The 20,293-nt window shown below is 35.1% G+C and overlaps 1 protein-coding gene across 1 annotated transcript; it reads right to left on the bottom strand.

Annotated features, from left to right (window-relative positions):
* Positions 1–721: 721 nt before the first annotated feature.
* pitrm1 (pitrilysin metallopeptidase 1) lies at positions 722–18,927 on the bottom strand. Its single transcript, XM_048162267.1, is given in 28 exon segments — positions 722–1,198; positions 1,734–1,836; positions 2,048–2,193; positions 2,313–2,438; positions 3,109–3,221; positions 3,308–3,358; positions 3,908–4,028; positions 4,391–4,436; positions 4,439–4,490; positions 4,587–4,752; positions 4,843–4,919; positions 5,160–5,280; positions 7,217–7,346; positions 7,455–7,571; positions 7,650–7,788; positions 8,906–9,040; positions 11,106–11,202; positions 11,390–11,503; positions 11,583–11,711; positions 15,048–15,136; positions 15,238–15,364; positions 15,452–15,612; positions 16,520–16,616; positions 16,715–16,829; positions 16,913–17,064; positions 17,176–17,282; positions 18,350–18,446; positions 18,690–18,927. Coding segments are annotated over 28 exon segments (3,069 nt in total). The 5' UTR covers positions 18,737–18,927; the 3' UTR covers positions 722–1,104.
* Between the last annotated feature and the right edge of the window lie 1,366 nt (positions 18,928–20,293).

The following is a 20,293-nucleotide window of genomic DNA, read 5'->3' as shown; positions in this document are numbered from 1 at the left end:
GTGTAGACGCTGCTAAGTGTATTACTGCCCTCCACAGGTCAAAGTTTGAACTAATTGTTATATACTAGCATATTATATATAAAAATTAGTTCAAAACTTTGACCTGAGGAGGGCAGTAATATGCTTAGCTGCCGTAATTCTTATAGAGTCTTACTGCCGTAATTCGAATAGAGAAGAAGAAGAGAGCTAGTTCAATTTTTTTCAGAAAATGAGCGATGGTTTCTCTAGATAAGACCCTTATTTCTCATCTGGGATCATGTTGAACAATTTGAAGCTGCTGTGAAACTAATTTTGACCTTCAACTGTTTGGTGCCCATTGAAGTCTACTATATGGAAAAAAATCCTGGAATGTTTTCATCAAAAACCTTAATTTCTTTTCGACTGATGAAAGGAAGACATGGACATCTTGGATGACATGGGGGTGAGTAAATTATCAAGAAAAGTTTATTTAAAAGTGGACTAATCCTTTAATTTCCAATGCTGTCATTTTTTACCCTGAACAGCACAAGTGTGACTATTTTTTTGTGTGTATGTGTTCACACAGCAAGTGCTAAAACCTTTACCAAGTTTCATACCATCCCACCCAAGTAAAAATTTCTAAAAAAAAAACAAAAAAAACAATGTAAAATTATTTTGGTCAAAAATGACCAAAAAGCACTAGAGGGTTAAATTAATTAATAAGAATTGGATAATGATTTAGGATTAAAAAAGAAAAGAAAACAAGATTTAAATTTTTTAATAGAAAAAGTTTTTTATTCTAGTCAAACATGGTCACATTTATTGTAATTCTATACATCTCATAAATAATCTTTTTCTATTTTATAAATCTCAGACTCAAACTACAACACTTTTAGAATCATATGAGCTGTTTTTGACCTTGTTATAAAAACATGGAATACACCATAAACACTGTGCATCAGTGTAAACAAAAGTAGATTTGCTGGTCTAATAAGTGGTACTTTAATTCAGGTACTTTCAGCACTTGACTGTTTAGGAGCACTTCTGTTCATCAAGATGACTCCTGTAATCAGAAGAACATTTGTGCATGATCCTGGAGCGTGTGTGTGTCTTTCATCCTAATAATAAGAACAGAGGAAAAAATGTCTATTTGACAACCCAGGAAGGGTCTTTTACGATGCTTTCATTTTCTGGGCCTAAAATAGCCACTCCACATGTCTGCTGGCCAATACCCAGATACCTGTAAAAATAAATACAAATACATGAAAAATAGGTAAATATTATACACAAATATAAATATCACAAAATCAATCAAGCATAAATATTTTTTATTAATTTTATTTCTTATTTCATATTAATTTTATTATATAATTACTATATTGCTAAGAAAATTGACATCTTCACCCTTTATTCAAATTATTAAATTGTTATTAAGTTTTATGTTTATTTCTGATAACGCAATGAAACATGCCAAACTGTGTGAACATCATTTTTGGTCAGGCTGTCATGCAAAGAAATTATGAACACATGCAAAACAATAATTCTCATAGTAAAATAAAACCTGTACTTGTCATTTGCCTTTTTTGCAAAATAATACCTTAACCAAGATTAGCATTTAGTTTTTTCATTTATATTTAAAATATTCTTAACTATATATTATAATGTATTTTCCTCATATTTTGCTGGTTTACTCAAACTTTTAGGGTCATTAAAAACAAACATCCTCCCGAACATCACTTTTGGTCACTACAGTACATTCATGAATGTCTCGTTACCTGCCAGCGACGTCAATTAGGTTTTTGTCGGTCACGGCGAACAGTCTCTCTCTGTATCTTTGCTTCATTTCATCTGTAATGCCGTTTAAAAAACGCCCCAAACCTGCAGCACAATTATAAGGTCCTTGTGAACCAGAAAGCACAAAAACACAAAAACATTCCTACGCTACACATTTGAGCATTCACACAAAATATCCACAGATTCAAGCATCTAAATTAACATGAACTGCAGCAAAATTACACAAAAAGAGACTAAAACATCATTCAGCAAAGACATTCGTCAGATCCTTCAAGAGGTGTTCTAAATGACTGACCCTTATCTGAGGGAGCAACAGGTGCATCAACGGCAGAGAAAACTGAGAGCTTGGCCTCGTCGATATCCTGCTGGGTAAACTTTCCCGCTCGTGCCCACTCTACTCCGCCGCGGAAGGCCGACAACGTCTGGGTGGAGTTTGGATCTCTGAGAGATGACAACCAGATAATAATATACATATACATATACATATATATACACATATATATATATATATATATATATATATACACACACACACACACAGGAAAACGTGTCATACACACCTATAGGAATAAAATGAGAACAGGCCACCTCCTCCCATTCTAGCTCCGCCTCCATAAGCCCCACCCTTTTCTCTGATCTCTCCATGGAGGAACTTAGCAGTCATCATCCTTCCTAAAATACACAGACTGAGAGACACACAGATGGCAAACTGTAAATGAGTGCATGATCAATCAAAAAAAAGACTAATAGCGATTTGACGGTCTAATCATAAATTCAAAAATGTAAATAATTAAATCAATATATGCATTTCATACACGTGTAATGAGAAGCACTTATGAATGGCTGTGGTTTTTTGCCAAATTAAATACTTGATGGATTAAAATTAGAAAATTAAGAAATTTAGAAAGCCATAAATACTAGTATTGTAATTTTACATTTTATAATAACAATATTATTAATATTACTATATTTTATTTTACAGTGAAAATTAACACATATTTTGTTTATTTATATTAATGAAAAATAAAAATAATCAATGTAATAATAATAATAATAATAATAATAATATTTATTTATAATAATAATAATAATAATGATTGATAATATTAATAATAATATATGATAATATTATTATTGTTGTTCTTAAATTCATATTGCCATATAAAAGCACAACATTTTTGGCCAAATTGTACAACCCTACCAAACCTGGAGCATTTTAAAAATCAAAAATCACAAATTGCATTTTTTTTTATCAGAGAAAAAAAAAAAAAAAAGATTCTCCCCCCAAATCGTGCAGCCCTAAGTGAGCATAATGACCATCTTTTTTACAAAAGTGCATGAGTGCGTTTGTTGTACCTGGCGTAATCTTCGTGTGTGAACGGAACCGTGCGCACACACTCACTGACAAAGTTCACAGTAAATGGAAGCTGGAAATACGTCTTCATCTGACAGGGTTTAAAATGAGGCTCCTGGTAGGATGAAGGGGGAGATCAGTGAGAACGCTACCGATGAATGAAATATGAATGTTGCTGTAATGCTGTACAAATGCACTTACTGAGATGAGTTTACGGCTCACAGCTGATCCAGCATTAGGGTCTAATGCTCTCTATGAGGGGATAAAAAAAAAAAAAAAAGTGAGATTTCCTCTTCATCTAAACACAACACATGAATGAATCGTCCTTTTTTTTAATGTAGGGTTAGGGTTAGGGTTAGGGTTAACACTTGTTTATTAGTGCAAGGGTTATAAGTGTTCATCCCTCTGTTTTTGCAACGTAAAAAATATCAAGTATATCTAAAAACCATTATCTTTATCTTTTTCACTAGGTACTATTCTCTATAAAGCCGTTATGGAAAAATATATTAAGTGTATTAAGTATACCTTTAACAGTTCACATATTCGCTGGGAATCGAACCAACAACCTTGGTGATGCTAGCGCTACACTCAACTATATTACATTTATGCATTTGGCAGATGCTTTTACCCAAAGTGACTTGCATTTAAAGCATACATTTCTATCAGTTCATGCATTCTCTGGGATTTGAACCCATAACCATTGCTAGTGGCATGCTCCACCATTTGAGCTACAGGAATATTAATAAGCTTAATAAAGTGCGAAAACTTTTGTCTTCTAAAAAGAAAAGTATGGCTTCTCACCTCCACAATGGTTGGTCTAATAGGTTTGCGCTCCTTCCTGTTGGCTGCTATATTACCTATAAACCTCTCCACTTCCCCAGCTGCATCTGACATTTTCTGGGGTGTGGCGTTCACGGCACACCTGAAACGATGACATCGTAATCATATTTAAATGCATTTGTAGGACTTTACTAATGACTTTTTCATTCAAACATCCCTCCATTTATTAACACATTAAATAACTACACTATTTCACAGAAGAAATTATTATTATGGATATTATTAGTAATCTGCCTGAATTAAATGAAGTGATAATTGTTTCGTAATGTGTCTTTTGTCACTGCTTTAAAAAAGTAATCAGCCTATAGAGGCCATGTGCGATTTTACCTCAGTTAATACCCCCCAAACACCCCCTAAAATGGTAAAATCACTGTAATACAAAATAGCTTATTGCATTAGCATATATAATGCTACATATATTGTCATACACTGGCTGATGTTTACCTCATGTTCTCAGGATTAAAAAGGTGTCTCTTTATCCGGGGAAGTTCCTCAAAACTGAAGTCAGATCAGTCATCTCAGTGATTCTTTTCATAAATTTAACCTAAAATGAAAAGACCATAAATTTAAGAAACAACTTATTCTTCTTGAATTCCTCAAAGGCTGGGGAACAACATCAGGAACATGTCTCATCACTCACTTGGTCCATCCCACTGAAGGTCTCCTGCAGGTCTGCCATAGGTGTGAGCGATCGAGCTGCCCGTGTCATCGCGTACATGTGACCGGAGTAGGAAATGCCATTGGACAGCTCTTGAGCTGACATCATGACCAGCACACGCAGACGCTCCTCGTCATCAAAACGAGGGCTGGATGTGTACACGGCAAATTCAGTTTAAAATATTTATACTTGCACAGAAACGGAAAGATTCATATTTGTCTCTATAAACAAGACTAACCAGTTAAATATGTCACTCCACAGATGAAACATATCAGGTAGATTCCGTTCCAGACAGGAAGACGACAGGATAATACCCTAAAAAACACAAATAAAGACATTAGTATAGATTGCACACTTACTCCAATGCTTGTAACAAGTTCAAATATCAGCAAAAAAAAATAAATAAATCTCCAGAAAAAATGTGGTTTCAAACCTACAACCTTCTGGCTACCAGTTCAGAGCTTTTAGCTCTACCTCAAAGTACTTATGCTTGCAAGCAAAAGAGCATCATATTTATATAAATTCACATGATAGGCGAGGAGGAAAGAGTGATACCTGCTCGTACAGATCAAGATCATCAGTGTCTGGAATGATCTGTGGCGATACAGACATGCCTCCGGTCTTCAGCTCAATACGCTGGGCCTGCTGACGATAATTCAGCTCCCCACTGCCCAACCTGAGATTATATCATCATCACATTAGTGTTATTTACTTACACTACTGTTCAAAAGTTTGGGGTCAGCAGAGTTGATATGTTTTTTTTTTTTTTTTAATTTATAATTTATTTAAAGGTGCCCTAGAATTAAAAATTGAATTTATCTTGGCATAGTTGAATAACAAGAGTTCAGTACATGGAAATGACATACAGGGAGTCTCAAACTCCATTGTTTCCTCCTTCTTATATAAATCTCATTTGTTTAAAAGACCTCCGATGAACAGGCAAATCTCAACATAACACCGTTACGTAACAGTCGGGGTGTACGCCCCCAATATTTGCATATGCCAGCCCATGTTCAAGCATTAGACAAGGGCAGGATGTCTGGTTGTGCACAGCTGAATCAACAGACTAGGTAAGCAAGCAAGGACAACAGCGAAAAATGGCAGATGGAGCAATAATAACTGACATGATTCATGATATCATGATATTTTTAGTGATATTTGTAAATTGTCTTTCTAAATGTTTCGTTAGCATGTTGCTAATGTACTGTTAAATGTGGTTAAAGTTACCATCGTTTCTTACTGTATTCACGGAGACAAGACTGTCGTTATTTTCATTTTTAAACACTTGCAATTCTGTATAATTCATAAACACAACTTCATTCTTTATAAATCTCTCCAACAGTGTGTAATGTTAGCTTTAGCCACGGAGCACTATCAAACTCATTCAGAATCAAATGTAAACATCCAAATAAATACCATACTTACGTGATTAGACATGCTGCATGACGAACACTTTGTAAAGATCCATTTTGAGGGTTATATTAGCTATGTAAACTTTGTTTATGCTGTTTAAGGCAAGCGCGAGCTCCGTGGGCGGGGAGCGTGAGCATTTAAAGGGGCCGCAGCCTAAATCAGCTCATATTTAATGATGCCCCAAAATAGGCAGTTAAAAAAATGTATTAAAAAAAAATCTAAGGGGTATTTTGAGCTGAAACTTCACAGACACATTCAGGGGACACCTTAGACTTATATTACATCTTTTAAAAAGACGTTCTACGGCACCTTTAACAAGGATGCATTAAACTGATCAAAAGTGACAAAGTAATAGTTGACTAAATGTTAGTCGACTTAACCTTATTCGACAAGAAGAGGCTTAGTCAACCAAGATTTTATTAGTCGGTTAGTCTTACTGCACGACATGGAAGCGATTTTCAAATTTTGAAACACTTATCACGTAACAAAGCCTTGTTTACTAAAATCATGTGACTTTGGCGCTCTGAACCACTAATTCGAAAAAAAAAAAAGGTTCCTAAAACTTTATGAAGAAGTGTTTTGAAATCGGCCATCACTAGATATTGTCATAAAGTCATTATTTTGTTTTTTTTGGGCACACAAAAATATTCTTGTAAATTCATAACATTAAGGTTGAACCACTGTAGTCACATGAACTGTTTTAAATATGTCTTTAGTAGCTTTCTGGATATTGAAAGTGTAAATAGTCTTGCTGGCAATGGAGGCCTCACTGAGCCATTGGATTTTGTCAAAAATATCTTAAGATGAACAAAGGTCTTACGGGTTTGGAATGACATGAGGGTGAGTAATTAATGACAGAATTTTCATTTTTGGGTGAACTAACCCTTTTAACATTGATAATAAGAAATGTCTTTTGAGCAGCAAATCAGCATATTAGAATGATTTCTGAAGGATCATGTGACTAATAAAGTATATTTCAAATAGAAAACTTACTTTAAATTTTAATAATATTTCACAATATTAGAGTTGTTACTGGATTTTTGATCAAATAAATGCAGCATTGGTGAGCATAAGACTTATTTGAAAAACCTTAAAAAATCCTACCGACCTCAAACTTTTGATCATTATATATAGTATTTGGATACTGTATACTCTATGTTGCAGTATGTAGCTGGGATAAAGCACAAAGGGTTTTGTACTTGGTAATGACGCTGCAGAACAGAGGAACGTAGATCTTGAGGTCTTCAGGGAGGGAGTTGAGGTTGCACATGGCTCTGAAATAAACCATGCCGTTGGTGGGTTGCTCACAGTACTGAACAGGTACACCGCCTACAGACACAGAAAGAGATTGCAAACGTAGTAAATACAGTAAATGGCTTTTGCATCTATAATTTCAACTTTGAATGTGCTTGTTACATGTATGCATGTGCATTTTACCTGCACTACCCAGCTCTACAGGTGTGTAGGGAATGATCGGCTCAATGTCAGACACCTTTAATGCAGGCAGACAGGAAGCGTCTTGAGTTGTGCTCTGAGCAGCCAACAGCTGCAAACCTGAAACAACAACATGGTTTAATCTCTGCAACAGAATGAGAGTAATAATTCTCACCCTTCCTGGTCTCGTGAACGTACCTTTCTCATAGATGTCTTTGCGGTCTGCATCGCTGAGGATCTGTATCTTCTGCTGTAGTTTCTGTTCCTCAGCTTCAGCCTGTTTCTCCAAGAATCTCTCATCAGGACTCATGGAAAGGGTCAATCGATGTGTGTTATTCTGAAACACAAAAACCCAGACACATATTTTAAAGCACCTTAATGCAACAAACATACATGAAAAAAAATGCAATCATGAAACAAACATCCTGTTATAAATATGCTGTTATTCTAGAGCACTACCTAGTATGACTGATTTTGATGAATGAATAATTTTACTTTATATTTTCTATTTGTCCTATTTAGTTACAGTTAGGGTTGTCAAAAGTACTGGTACTTCGGTACCATGTAGATACTGAAAAAAAAAAATAAATAAATAAATTGACGATACCAGCATTTTCACTTAGCATTTTGAGCACTGGTGAGTGGATTTAACTTAAACACCTCTGATTGGCCATTGTGTTCACATGCTCAACAGATATGTCTGTAATTGGCTACAATGATCAACGTTTCAAAAACATTTTGTAAAGCGAGCGCTGATAGATGCCTGCTTTCAAACGCTCCCGTGTGTATCAGTGTAAGCACTCGGTGAACATGTTTTTGAAGCGTTGATCATTGTAGTCAATCACAGACATATCTGTTGAGCGTGTGAACATAACGGCCAATCAGAGGTGTTTAAGTTAGTCAGAATCCACTCAACAATGCTCAAAACGCTAGGGGGGAATGCTGGTATCATCACATTTTTAAAATTTCAGTACTGACTTGATACTTTTCACAACCATAGTTACAGTATCAATCTTTTTTGTCCATTTTTCTCAGTGTTTTTAGTTTAGTTTTAGGATTTCAATGTATTTAGTAATTTTAGATTTAGCATTTTTGTTAATGATAAAATTGATATTTAAATGTGCATAAATTTAAATGTGTTAAATTTCTCTCAGCTGTCTGTTATTGCTATTTAACGCAATTTGTCATTCAAAAACTACAATTTATTTGATAATTTTTCATTTTTTTTAGACTTTGGAGCCATAAAAATATACTTCACTTTGGTTTTAGTTAATCCAATTATGTTTGCATTTAATCTTTAATACAGCTGTTTTAATTCCATTTTAGTTTTCATTAACAAAAACAACACTGCTGCTTAAACACATACACACATAATTAGCATAGCATATGATGCACAAAACAACATCCATTGCATCAGAATAATTAGTCTGAATGACTGAAGAAAAGAATATTACCTTAAAGTAGTGTTGGACTTTGTCCTGAAGGTAGTGAGGGTTCTCCTTCAAACACTGCCGGAATCTGGACACACTCTCACTGATCTTCAACAACTGCACCGGATCACCATCATGATTCCAGCAGGATGCAATATACTGACAGAGAGAGAGGGTGTTTCTGCCATGCAAGTTATAACATTTTAGGCCGTCTGTCGGAAGCTAGTTATTATAGCTAATAAAGTTTTAAATATGGATACTTTTCTTACAAAAACCGACCGCCTCACTTCAGAAGGCCTTTATTAAGCCTCTGGAGTCGTATGGATTATATTTATGATGGATGGATGGAATTTTTGGGGTTTTTCAAAACACACCCCCCGTTCACTACCATTATGAAGCTTGGAAGAGCCAGGATATTTTTAAATATATCTCTGATTGTGCTCCTCTGAAAGAAGATAGTCATATACAGGTGCTGGTCATATAATTAGAATATCGTGGAAAAAGTTCATTTTTTTATTGTAAATTCTTTTAAAAATTGAAACTTTCATTTATACTAGATTCCCTACATGTAAAGTAAAACATTTCAAAAGTTTTTTTTTTTTTTTTTTTGAATTTGTTGATTAGAGTGTACAGCTAATGAAAGTCCAAAATCCATTATCTCAAAATATTAGAATATTTACATTTGAGTTTCATTAAATGATCATCCCTACAGTATAAATTCCGGGTATCTCTTGTTCTTTGAAACCACACTAATGGGGAAGACTGCTGATTTGGCAATGGTCCAGGAGACAATCATTGACACCCTCCACAAAGAGAGTAAGTCACAGATGGTCATTATTGAATGTGGTGGTCATTTACAGAGTGATGTATCAAAGCATATTAAATGCAAAGTTGACTAGAAGGAAGAAATTGGGTAGGCAAAGGTGCACAAGCAACAGGGATGACCACAAGCTTGAGAATACTGTCAAGTAAAGCCGATTCAGACACTTGGGAGAGCTTCACAATGAGTCAAATGAAGCCGGAGTCAGCGCATCAAGAGTCACCACACTCAGACATCTTCAGGAAAAGGACTACCAAGCCACTTCTGAAACAGAAACAACGTCAGAAGCATCTTACCTGGGCTAAGGAGAAAAAGAACTGGACAGTGAACAGTGGTCGAAAGTCCTCTTTTCAGATAAAAGTAAATTTTGCATTTCATGTTGAAATCATGGTCCCAGAGTCTGAAGGAAGACTGGAGAGGCACAGAATCCAAGCTGCTTGAAGTCTAGTGGGAAGTTTCTGAAGTTAGTAATGATTTGGGGGGCCGTGACATCTGCTGGTGTTGGTCCATTGTGTTTTATCAAGTGCAAAGTCAATGCAGCCATCTTCCAGGAAATTTTGGAGCACTTTATGCTTCCATCTGCTGACAAGCTTTATGGAGATGCTGATTTCCTTTTCCAGCAGGACTTTAGCACCTGCCCACAGTGCAAAAACCACTTCCAAGTGGTTTGCTGACCATGATATTACTGTGTTTTATTGGCCAGCCAACATGCCTGACCCCTGAATCTATGAGATATTTTCATGAGAAAGATGAGAAACAGTCGATCCAACAATATACAGATGATCTGAAGGCTCAATAGTGCCTCAGCAGTGCCACAGGCCGATCACTTCCATGCCACACTTCACTGATGCTGTAATTTGTGCTAGGAGCAAGTCATTTGCTGTAATATGTGCTGCCGACCAAGTATTGAGTGTACAAATGAACATACTTTAAAGAACTTGAACTTTTCTGTTTTGAAAATCCATTTTTTGATTGATCTTAGGAAATATTCTAATATTTTGAGATACTGGATTTTGGACTTTCATGAGCTGTACGCTCTAATCATCAAAATTTAAAAAAATTTTTTTTTTGAAATGTTTTACTTTACATGTAGGGAATCTAGAATATATGAAAGTTTCATTTTTAAAAATAAATTACAATAAAAAAAAAATGAACTTTTTCACAATATTCTAATTATATGACCAGCACCTGTACACCTAGGATGGCTTGAGAGTGAGTAATTCATGGGATAGTTTTCATTTTTGGGTGAACTATCCCTTTAAGAGAAATAGAAGTTGTCAGAGCCATGGCTTAGTGGTAAGAAGCGTGTGTTCCGACAACATTCTTTTTCATTTTTATAACATTTAATAAAAGTAGCAAAATAACATTTTATAAACACAAATATATGTACTTGAGTTTACTCACTGAAGCGAGAGCTAGGCCGAAGCTGGTGGACTGATGTTTCATCTGAATCTCGATTCTATGCAGCAGAGCTTCAATCTGCTCCTCTTCAAAACCAGTTCTGAAACAGCAATTCATTTATTCATTTAGCAAGTCCTTTTATCCAAAGTGAACATAACAAGCAAATTCAGATTCTCTCAAAGTCAAAACCAAGTGGAAACTCAGTAAAGCATCAGCAAAAGCTTGATTTCATTTAAAACACCTTATTGTAGTAATGCAATAAAAAAAGTCAGCCAATCTATACTCACGCAATGATGTCATCGATGGTTTTGGCAATGATGTGTTTGACCTCCTCGGTGTCGGCCTCCGCTATGCCTTGAAGACCGATGGTGAAAGACGCTTGTCTAGTGCTGCCATCAAACCTGCATGAATCACACATTTATAAAGCTCCACTCTCACTGATCAGAAAGAGGAACTGGTTTTAAAGTCAAAACAACGCACCCCACTGAAGAGGAGAAGTCAGAACCGATTTTGGGCTCGATCAGGGCTTTGTAAAATGGAGAGTTTGGGCCAGAGATCATCAGAGAGGAGAGAAGGCTCAGAGTGAACGCCTCAAACGTGTCTGTAATGCTGAAACACACACAGACATGAGGTTAGAGAGTTAAACTACAAATGTAAAAAATGAAATGACAAGTGCTGTCAAAAGTCCCGGTACTACTCTTTGCATGCTTTAAGTATATAACCCATTGATAATTTGAATATAAGTTTGATTTTTAATGCTGCTAAGTACACATTGCAAAATTTCAGGAGTGTAAACTGTATCAAAATGCAGGACTGAATCTGAAATTGCCATGTTTTGATAACCATAGCAACTGATGGGACAAAAAAAAAAAATCTTAATATAAAAAAAATTGATTTGTGCATTAAAGGCAGGGTAGGTAAGAAATTTTGTTCCAAATTTGTTTAAACTTTCTATATATATACATGCATAATTAAAATGTAAGAACTCTGGTAAAAAGAGTATAAAAATCGAGTGACTCTAGACCGTTTAATCTGTATTAAACACAGCTCATTATTTCCATCCGGGACGAAACATAGGATTGGCTTAGGCGGCTGTCACTCTCTCGCAACCATGGCAACCACCCTTTTGCCACACATGACCTGCCCACTTGCGCGCGCACGTTTGATTTGGGGAATCCAAGAGGCACGGATCCTAGGAATACCAAAACAATGGCAGAGAAACAGCAAGCTAAATTCACAGTATCGGCCTATGCAGTTAGTGAAGGCAAACCAGGCAAAAAAAGGAAGACAGTAACAGTACAAGAAAAGGCAATGAACAAAAAGTCTTTGGATAAACAAAGAAATAAAACGCGAGTTAATATCGGCGTGGCTTTCCAGCGATGGCGAGAACTGAGGGAACTCAAGGGGCTGAAAAGTGACTCCTTGATGGCTTTATTTCTGCTGGACAGGTAAATCTTTCTTTTTGTATTTTGATCATACATATTTTTTTGTTTATTTTTTCATGAAGCATGTGTCATTAGCACACGTAGCTGCGTAATATAGCTAACATAACATTACTTAGCGAGCCGTAGTAGAGACGATAAATAATGATAGCTATAGTGTTGAATTGTGCATAATTTTACCCTCTGTCTAAGTCTTTTACCATGTTCACCTGCAAGTTTACCTGCACATTTTTTTCGCCTTTGTTTTGTTTTTATATTCTCTACCTATGTTTACTGATGTCTTTATCTTGTATCTGTGTGTGTCGTACACACTTTGTTGTATGTGTGTGTTATTATTTTGTGTCTGCAATGCAGTTGTGAGTTGATATTTGAGTGTATGTTACTCTGTTGATCTGTAGAACAACGTATATGTTATGAATCTTACACGAAATTCATCTTCATCACAGTGTAAATGATGGTAATGGAAAAACGTGTATCATGCAACCTGTTTTTAGCTTTGCCTTATAGATAACTAGCTCGTTAGCGAATCAAAAAATATATATTTTAAACTTTACCAATATCAATATGCTAGCTTGATAGTGAGTACTAAAATACATCTTGTTTGTTTATCTTCATAATTTTAAAGTTATTTTTATTACATGTGATTCTGACATGATGTCACTACATGCACTGTGCTCCTTCCTCTCCGCTCGTCTCAGGTAAATAATGCGTCTTCCAGCTCAGTGGTCGGAGTCACACGTTCATGCGTTTTGGGGGCGTGGCTTTGGAAGGAGCCCAGAAGGGAGGGGGTGGAGTGAATGGAAATAATGAGCTGTCTTTAAAACAGTCGTGAGAGGTCTACAGACACTCGATTTTTATACTTTCTTTTTCAGAGTACTTACATTTTAATTATGTATTGATATATAAATAAAGTTTAAACAAATTTTGAAAAAAAGTTTTTTATACATTTTTTTGCCTACCCTGCCTTTAAGTCTTGCAGTTTAATTTCATTAGGCCTGACACTTGTTCTGTTATCTGTATTGCGTTTCATTGTTTTTCATTTTATTAGTCATTTTTCATTTGATCTTTTTAAAGTGCCCCATTATGCTTTTTTGGATATTACCTTTCATGTGGTGTCTAAAATAGCTGTTTGTGAAAGTAAAAAGTCTGCAACTGCTAAAACGAGTCAGCAGTAATTCCAGTCTTACATCCTGCATAAACCTACGTAGGTTTATAACAAATTTGCATAGTGCCAGCCTATGGCTTTCACTGGCTGCCCATGAACAACATCTGCTTAGACACTGCCTCAAACACTGTAGTTGTAGCTGAGGCCTGGAAGAGTTTGGTTCGTGTTGTCAACATGTTGAGAAGATATGGTTTTCCATCTTGGGCTAGACTTGATACAGCAAAACTGACACCATCATTTGGTATCACTCTGTAACAAGTGCTGTGGAAGATCCTGAAATTCAGATATGGCATTGGACGTTTAGTTTCTGACACATTATACTCTAAGCGGTTGACCAAACACAAGAGTCTGGGCCATCTGACCAATCAGAGCAGAGTAGGCTTAGGAGGGGTTTGGAGAGACTGCATACTTCATCAAACCAATCTCAGAAACTGTGAAAAAAGGTGATGCTGCAATGAATATTATGAGAAAAAATGTTTTTTGACCATTTGATGCATGTAAATCTATTATAGGAGACCGAAAGAAACAAAATAAGGAACCTTTAAAATGGCATAATAGGGCAACTTTAAAGGAATAGTTGCCGCAAAAATGAAAATTATCCCATAATTTACTCACCCTCAAGCCTTCCTGGGTGTATATGACGTTCTTGTATATACACGTGGGTGTATATGCCAAACATAATCAGAATTATATTAAATACTATCTTGGCTCTTCCCAGCTTTGTAATGGTATTGAATAGTGCCTGAGTTTTTGAAGCTCTAAAAAGCATCTTTTCTAAGAAAAATGTCCATATTTAAAACTTTATAAACTAAAATCACTGGCTTTTGGCAACTGCCATAATTGCATTCATGAGAGACCGGATGTAGAATGTAGCTCCTCTTCTCTCATATTGAAATCCTTTGACATTTTTCTTTAAAAAGTCTCGTTTTAGACTTCTAATTCATGACTGGGGTTCTTCCGTGCTTCCGCGTTGGTCAATTCTCATCTGAGCTTATGCTACACCTACGTCATACATTCTACATCACACATCGGGTCAGAGGTCACCCTTCCACCAAAACTCAACTCAAAGCTGGGAAGAGAAAGGATATTTTTTAATATAACTGTGATTGTGTTCAGCTGAAAGAAGAAAGTCATATATGGCTTGTTGGTTTACTACTTGAACAATATTTGAAGGCTACATGCTAATGTTTTAATGTATTGTATACTTATATAATTATTAATAACATTAATAATGAACCATGGACTTTTACTGGTACTGCAATTTTGCTATTGTGACAAAACTAGAAATGGCCAAAACATTCAAGTGAAAAAAGATGCTGTAAATATTTGTCCACTCACTCTCCCAGCAGATAGCTCATGCAGAGTGTGTTTTGTTTCATGGGGTCAGGAGCCAGTGCATCAGGCCTGCAAGTCACATGATCTGCTCTCTGAACAAAAACACAAAACATTAACAAACCTCGAAAAGCAATATTTGGACTGAATGAGTTTATTTTTCAGGTCCTTCTCATGTGTGTACTGCGTAACGTACGGGTTTGTCCCAGAACATTTGGGTAGGAACCGCAGTGTTGGGTTCTGTTCTCTCAAATTTAGACAGAGCCTCTTCCTCTATCTGCTGGAGGTGCTGCTCCAACGGTAAGTCACCATATGTGAAAAACCTGCAATAAACACGCAGAACAGACAATGAGTATTGTCTGCTTTTAACACACATTCATTTAGTGAGTCTGAGTGTTTTATGTTCGTACCGTGCATTGCTGGGGTGGTAGTGTGTGGCGTGGAAGTGTCTGAGCTGTTCCCATGTCAGGTCAGGGATGGCTAGCGGTTCCCCTCCAGACACAACAGAGTATGTGTGATCCGGCAGGAGTTTATTCTGCAGGTGCTGAGCGTATATACGCTCATTATCTGACTACACACACAACATATACAACAGCAGAGAAGCATTTGTTAGTCTAAAATAAACATTTATAAGAAACTCAAATAAATGTAAATCTGACGTCTAGCAGTTACATTTTAACTCCTATGCTATTTGTAATTATGGACAGATGCAGTGATACATTCAGTATATGGATGTGTGCATTATGCGTCTTATTATGCATACTCAGGAATGCACTGATGATATATATTGGCATATGCAGATATTCATTTTTATACTATGATGCTTCATATTACAAATCTACAGAGATTTTTGTAATATTTGTGACAACCAAATTTCTGAAAATGCCCTCACAAACCTCCTAAAACCACTTAATAAAAATAGTTAATAATGAGTTAAAATGTGATGACAAAATTGGTAACATGCAAATTTAATACACAAAAGAAACATAACTGTTTATTACACTGAAATCAAATAAATATATATATATATATATATATATATATATATATATATATATATATATATATATATATATATATATATATATATATATATATATATACATACACACACATACACACACACACACACACACACACACACACACACACACACACATACATGGGCGACATTTGACTCACATTTGATTGATTTAAGGCATCCTTGCTGAATAAAAGGTCATTAATACCTTAAAAATTCTTAAAATCTTACTGGTCACTGATATATCATTCATGCATCTCTATACATATTACTTCTATATATATATATATATATATATATATATATATATATATATATATATATATATATATATATATATATATATATATATATATATATATATATATATATATATATATATATATATATATATATATATATATATAAAACGAATATATTTTTTTTAACTCAGAAGAGCATAAAGGAGTTTCCTTACAAACACTCCCTTCATCTCATTGAACACCACACCCTTGAACACCAGACGAGTCGAGGGGTCTGTGGGGGTCTCGTGCTCCAGCCTCCAGCCCTCCTGCCTGAAAAAAACAAACAAAAAAAAAACAACAAAACATGAAATCCTTTTCGAAACCAATTTATGTGCCATTAATTACACTATTTGATTTATGGCCTTTACCAGAAGTCCAGTTCTCTGAGACAGGGGAAGAAAACAGCATCCAGATAGACCGACAGAAGGTTCTGGAAGTCTTTGGCATTCTGGGTTGAGAACGGATACATTGTGTAATCACTCGCTGGAGAGAGAGAATGACATAATCAGAGAGATAAATCACACACACATACACTCACTTGAACACAAACCCACTTCAGGAGGTACCTGTGAAGGCATTCATAAAGGTGGAGAGAGAGCGATTGAGCATCTTAAAGAAGGGGTCTCTACAGGGGAAGCGCTGAGAGCCACACAGGACCGTGTGCTCGAGAATGTGAGGAACACCGGTGCTGTCCATTGGTGTGGTCCGAAACTGCACACTATAATAACACACAAAGGAACATGCACATCATGGAGCATATAATGGGCTTCAAATGAAAATCCTCAGATGTTTTAAAGCATTATCAGTCTCCATCGGATGCAGACTGTACCTGAAGAGGTTGTTGGAATCGTCCCGGGCTGCATGCAGATACTGAGCTCCTGTGGCATCGTGGGAGAGCTTAATGGCCGTTAGGAACAAATCCGGCACCGCTGTAACCTAGAAATCCCAGTCGATGTTAGCACAAGGTCACTTTGACATCTATACAAAATGTCCAGAAGTGCTGTGACGGTCTGGTGGACTATCACTGATCACATTTGAAAGCATAATAGCCAAGAAGAAAATTAACCCTATAAAACCTACTGTATCATATTTGATACATGAATTTCTAAATTATCAGCATGATCATTTCTTTAGCAATTAAAAGGCCTTTTAGCATAATTCTTCAGGTCACGGCACACAGTGAAATCTTTAATACGTTTTATAAAATAAACATAAGAATTGCTTTTATATTGTCAGTCATATTTCAAGATGAACACTTACTGGACTGAAGCAACTTAGATTTGCTTGATTATCCATACATTATTTTTTTTAAGAAAAATAATGTTAATATGCATCAAATATGATCCATCAGGTGTTTGAGTTTTTTTTTTTATGTACATCTCTCAATAACCATTGTATTGAACTGCATTATGTTTTAAAACTACAGAGCTTTGATAAAACTAAGCATTTAAAAAAAAAAATCATACTAAGACATTATTGAAAGACAGAGTGACAACTGATATTTATATGCATTTTATGTCTACTACGCTGTAATAAAGATCCTATTGATATACATTACAAGCTATTAGAACTTCATCTTACTTTTTGGGCATTTATTATAAACAACATCTGCAGCAAATTGCATATTTTTGCTCAGTTTGAGCCAATGCTCCATATTGTTATATATCATACGACAAGATCTGTAAAAGCCTTATGTATTAAATATCATTCAAAACATAAAACATAATATTTTTCTTTCATATTTTGTCTAAACATTCAATAAATTGTCCCATTTAAAACAAAATAGATTTTTCTGATTGTTATTTCATATGTAAGGCTTTACTAACTAAAGCAAGCTACTAGTGATGCGCATTAAAGTGATTTTAGTATTAATTTACACACTGAATTCACTGAATGAATCTTAGTTTTATAGAAACTATCAGACTCCTGCTTCACTGTATGTGATGAAATAGAAACAATACCGGCATCATATGCATTTTCATGATTTGTTTATCTTTCTTTACCTCTTTAACAGTGAATCCGTGGATTTTCTGTCCCACTGTGTACTGCAGTGATCTCTCTACAGCAGAGCTGCCTCTCGACCTCCATGAACCCTGCAAACTACAAACCCCTCATTCATCAGACTTACAGATCACACTAATCAGCGTGACTGGGCATTTCTCAGTGAATTACATCACACACGTCAAAATTATACATATAAACATGATGACAAGTAGTTACAATGACCTGAATAATAAATTAACGACCATTAATATATCAATAACAGCCTAAATAAGATCGCGCATGTGTCTGAAAGCAGGAGTGAAGTTTAATTCATCTGAGATGTGTAGTATTATTACTCACCACAAATTTTTTAGCTTCGTAACGATTGTCTTACTTTGACGAAACATTTTAGATGCTTAAATCCGCTGTCTCTAATAACTAATGTGATTGTGGGCTAAAAGTTAAAACGCATTATATGTGAGTTTCTAGATTCATGTTTCCGTTACGAGTACAGCTCTGTCCTTCCATGTCCCATGGCATGCCGTACATAACGCATGCGCACTGGACGCCGCAAACAACGCTGCTTTCATTGGCTGCAACACGAAGAGCGTAGAGTCACTGCTTCTACAAAATAAAAGTTTGGGCAATAACTAACTGGAAAAGAGTATGGTCAATAACAAATACGTTTTTTTTTATTAATAATGAAATTAAAGAAGTGTCCTATAAAATTTTACACAGAATTTACCCCGTCAAGGAGTTGCTTGAACGTTTCCATGTGAATATTGAAAACTTATGTGAATTTTGTGGCAATGCCAAAGAATCTGTCACTCATCTTTTTTTTGATTGTAAATATTCAAAAATGTTTTTGGTTGGATGTTTCTAATTTCATTTTTAGATTGTTTGGAACATGTATACAAATTGATCTGTATGATGTAGTATTTGTTTTTGGGTTTTTTTGTACAGGACAATGTTGATTCCAACAGTACGATGTGCTTCCTTATACAACTTTTTATTTTACTTGGAAAATATCACATTCATGTGAAAAAATGGACTAAAGCTAAGCCAAACTCTGAACATTTTATAAAAGAGATTAAACAATATGGAACTACATTAGACAAAATCAAGAACAAAAACACAAGAAAGACCTATGAAGCTTTTTGTTACTTGAAATTGTTGTAATTTTACCCCTGGCATGACCTATTTTAATTTACATATTTTTATGTATGTATGTTTATTTGTTTTCTACTTGTTGTGAGTTGTATATTCATATACAATCCTTTGTATATTTTTTGCATTTAAAAAATAATAATAATCCCGAAAAAAAAGTATGGGCAATAATTAAAAAAAAAAAAAAAAAAAGATTAAATGTACATTTGAAGCTATAAAAAACGGTTTGGATAATTATACACACTTTTAAGATTAAGGAGATGGAATGCAGGATGCATGTTTTTTAAATATTTGACAATTAACACTTCCTAAAATGACCAGCAGATGTCAGTAGAAACAGGGAAACAGAGGTCACACTGCATAAACACAGGGGTCAAGTACTTAGAAAAGGAGGGAGCTCCAAAATAAACTTTTTAGACATATAGGGAGTTAGCCATTAGGGTTAATTATTTTAAAAAGTTTTAAATTGATAAGGTTGTTGCTAGAGGGAGTTTTCCTTACAAAGAATTATTATCGTTGTCACTCAAAAATCTGTAACTAGAGCTGCACGATTCTGGATTCATTGAGAATCACAATTATTTATTTATTTTTTTAAATCAAGATCACGGTTCTTCTACGATTCCGAAGAGATACCTAAACAAAATAGTGTGCACTTTTCTAGAGACTCTTATAAAATGTCAATTGCTGCAGTCTATTAATATATATAATATATGTATATATATATATATATATATATATATATATATATATATATATATATATATTAAAATATCTTGCATAATTGTTGATGTCTATTT

Source organism: Megalobrama amblycephala, linkage group LG17 (assembly GCF_018812025.1).
Source record: "Megalobrama amblycephala isolate DHTTF-2021 linkage group LG17, ASM1881202v1, whole genome shotgun sequence".
Lineage (NCBI taxonomy): Eukaryota > Metazoa > Chordata > Actinopteri > Cypriniformes > Xenocyprididae > Megalobrama > Megalobrama amblycephala.
The sequence above is the reverse complement of the archived record's forward strand: the minus strand, read 5'-3'. Positions and strand labels throughout refer to the sequence as shown.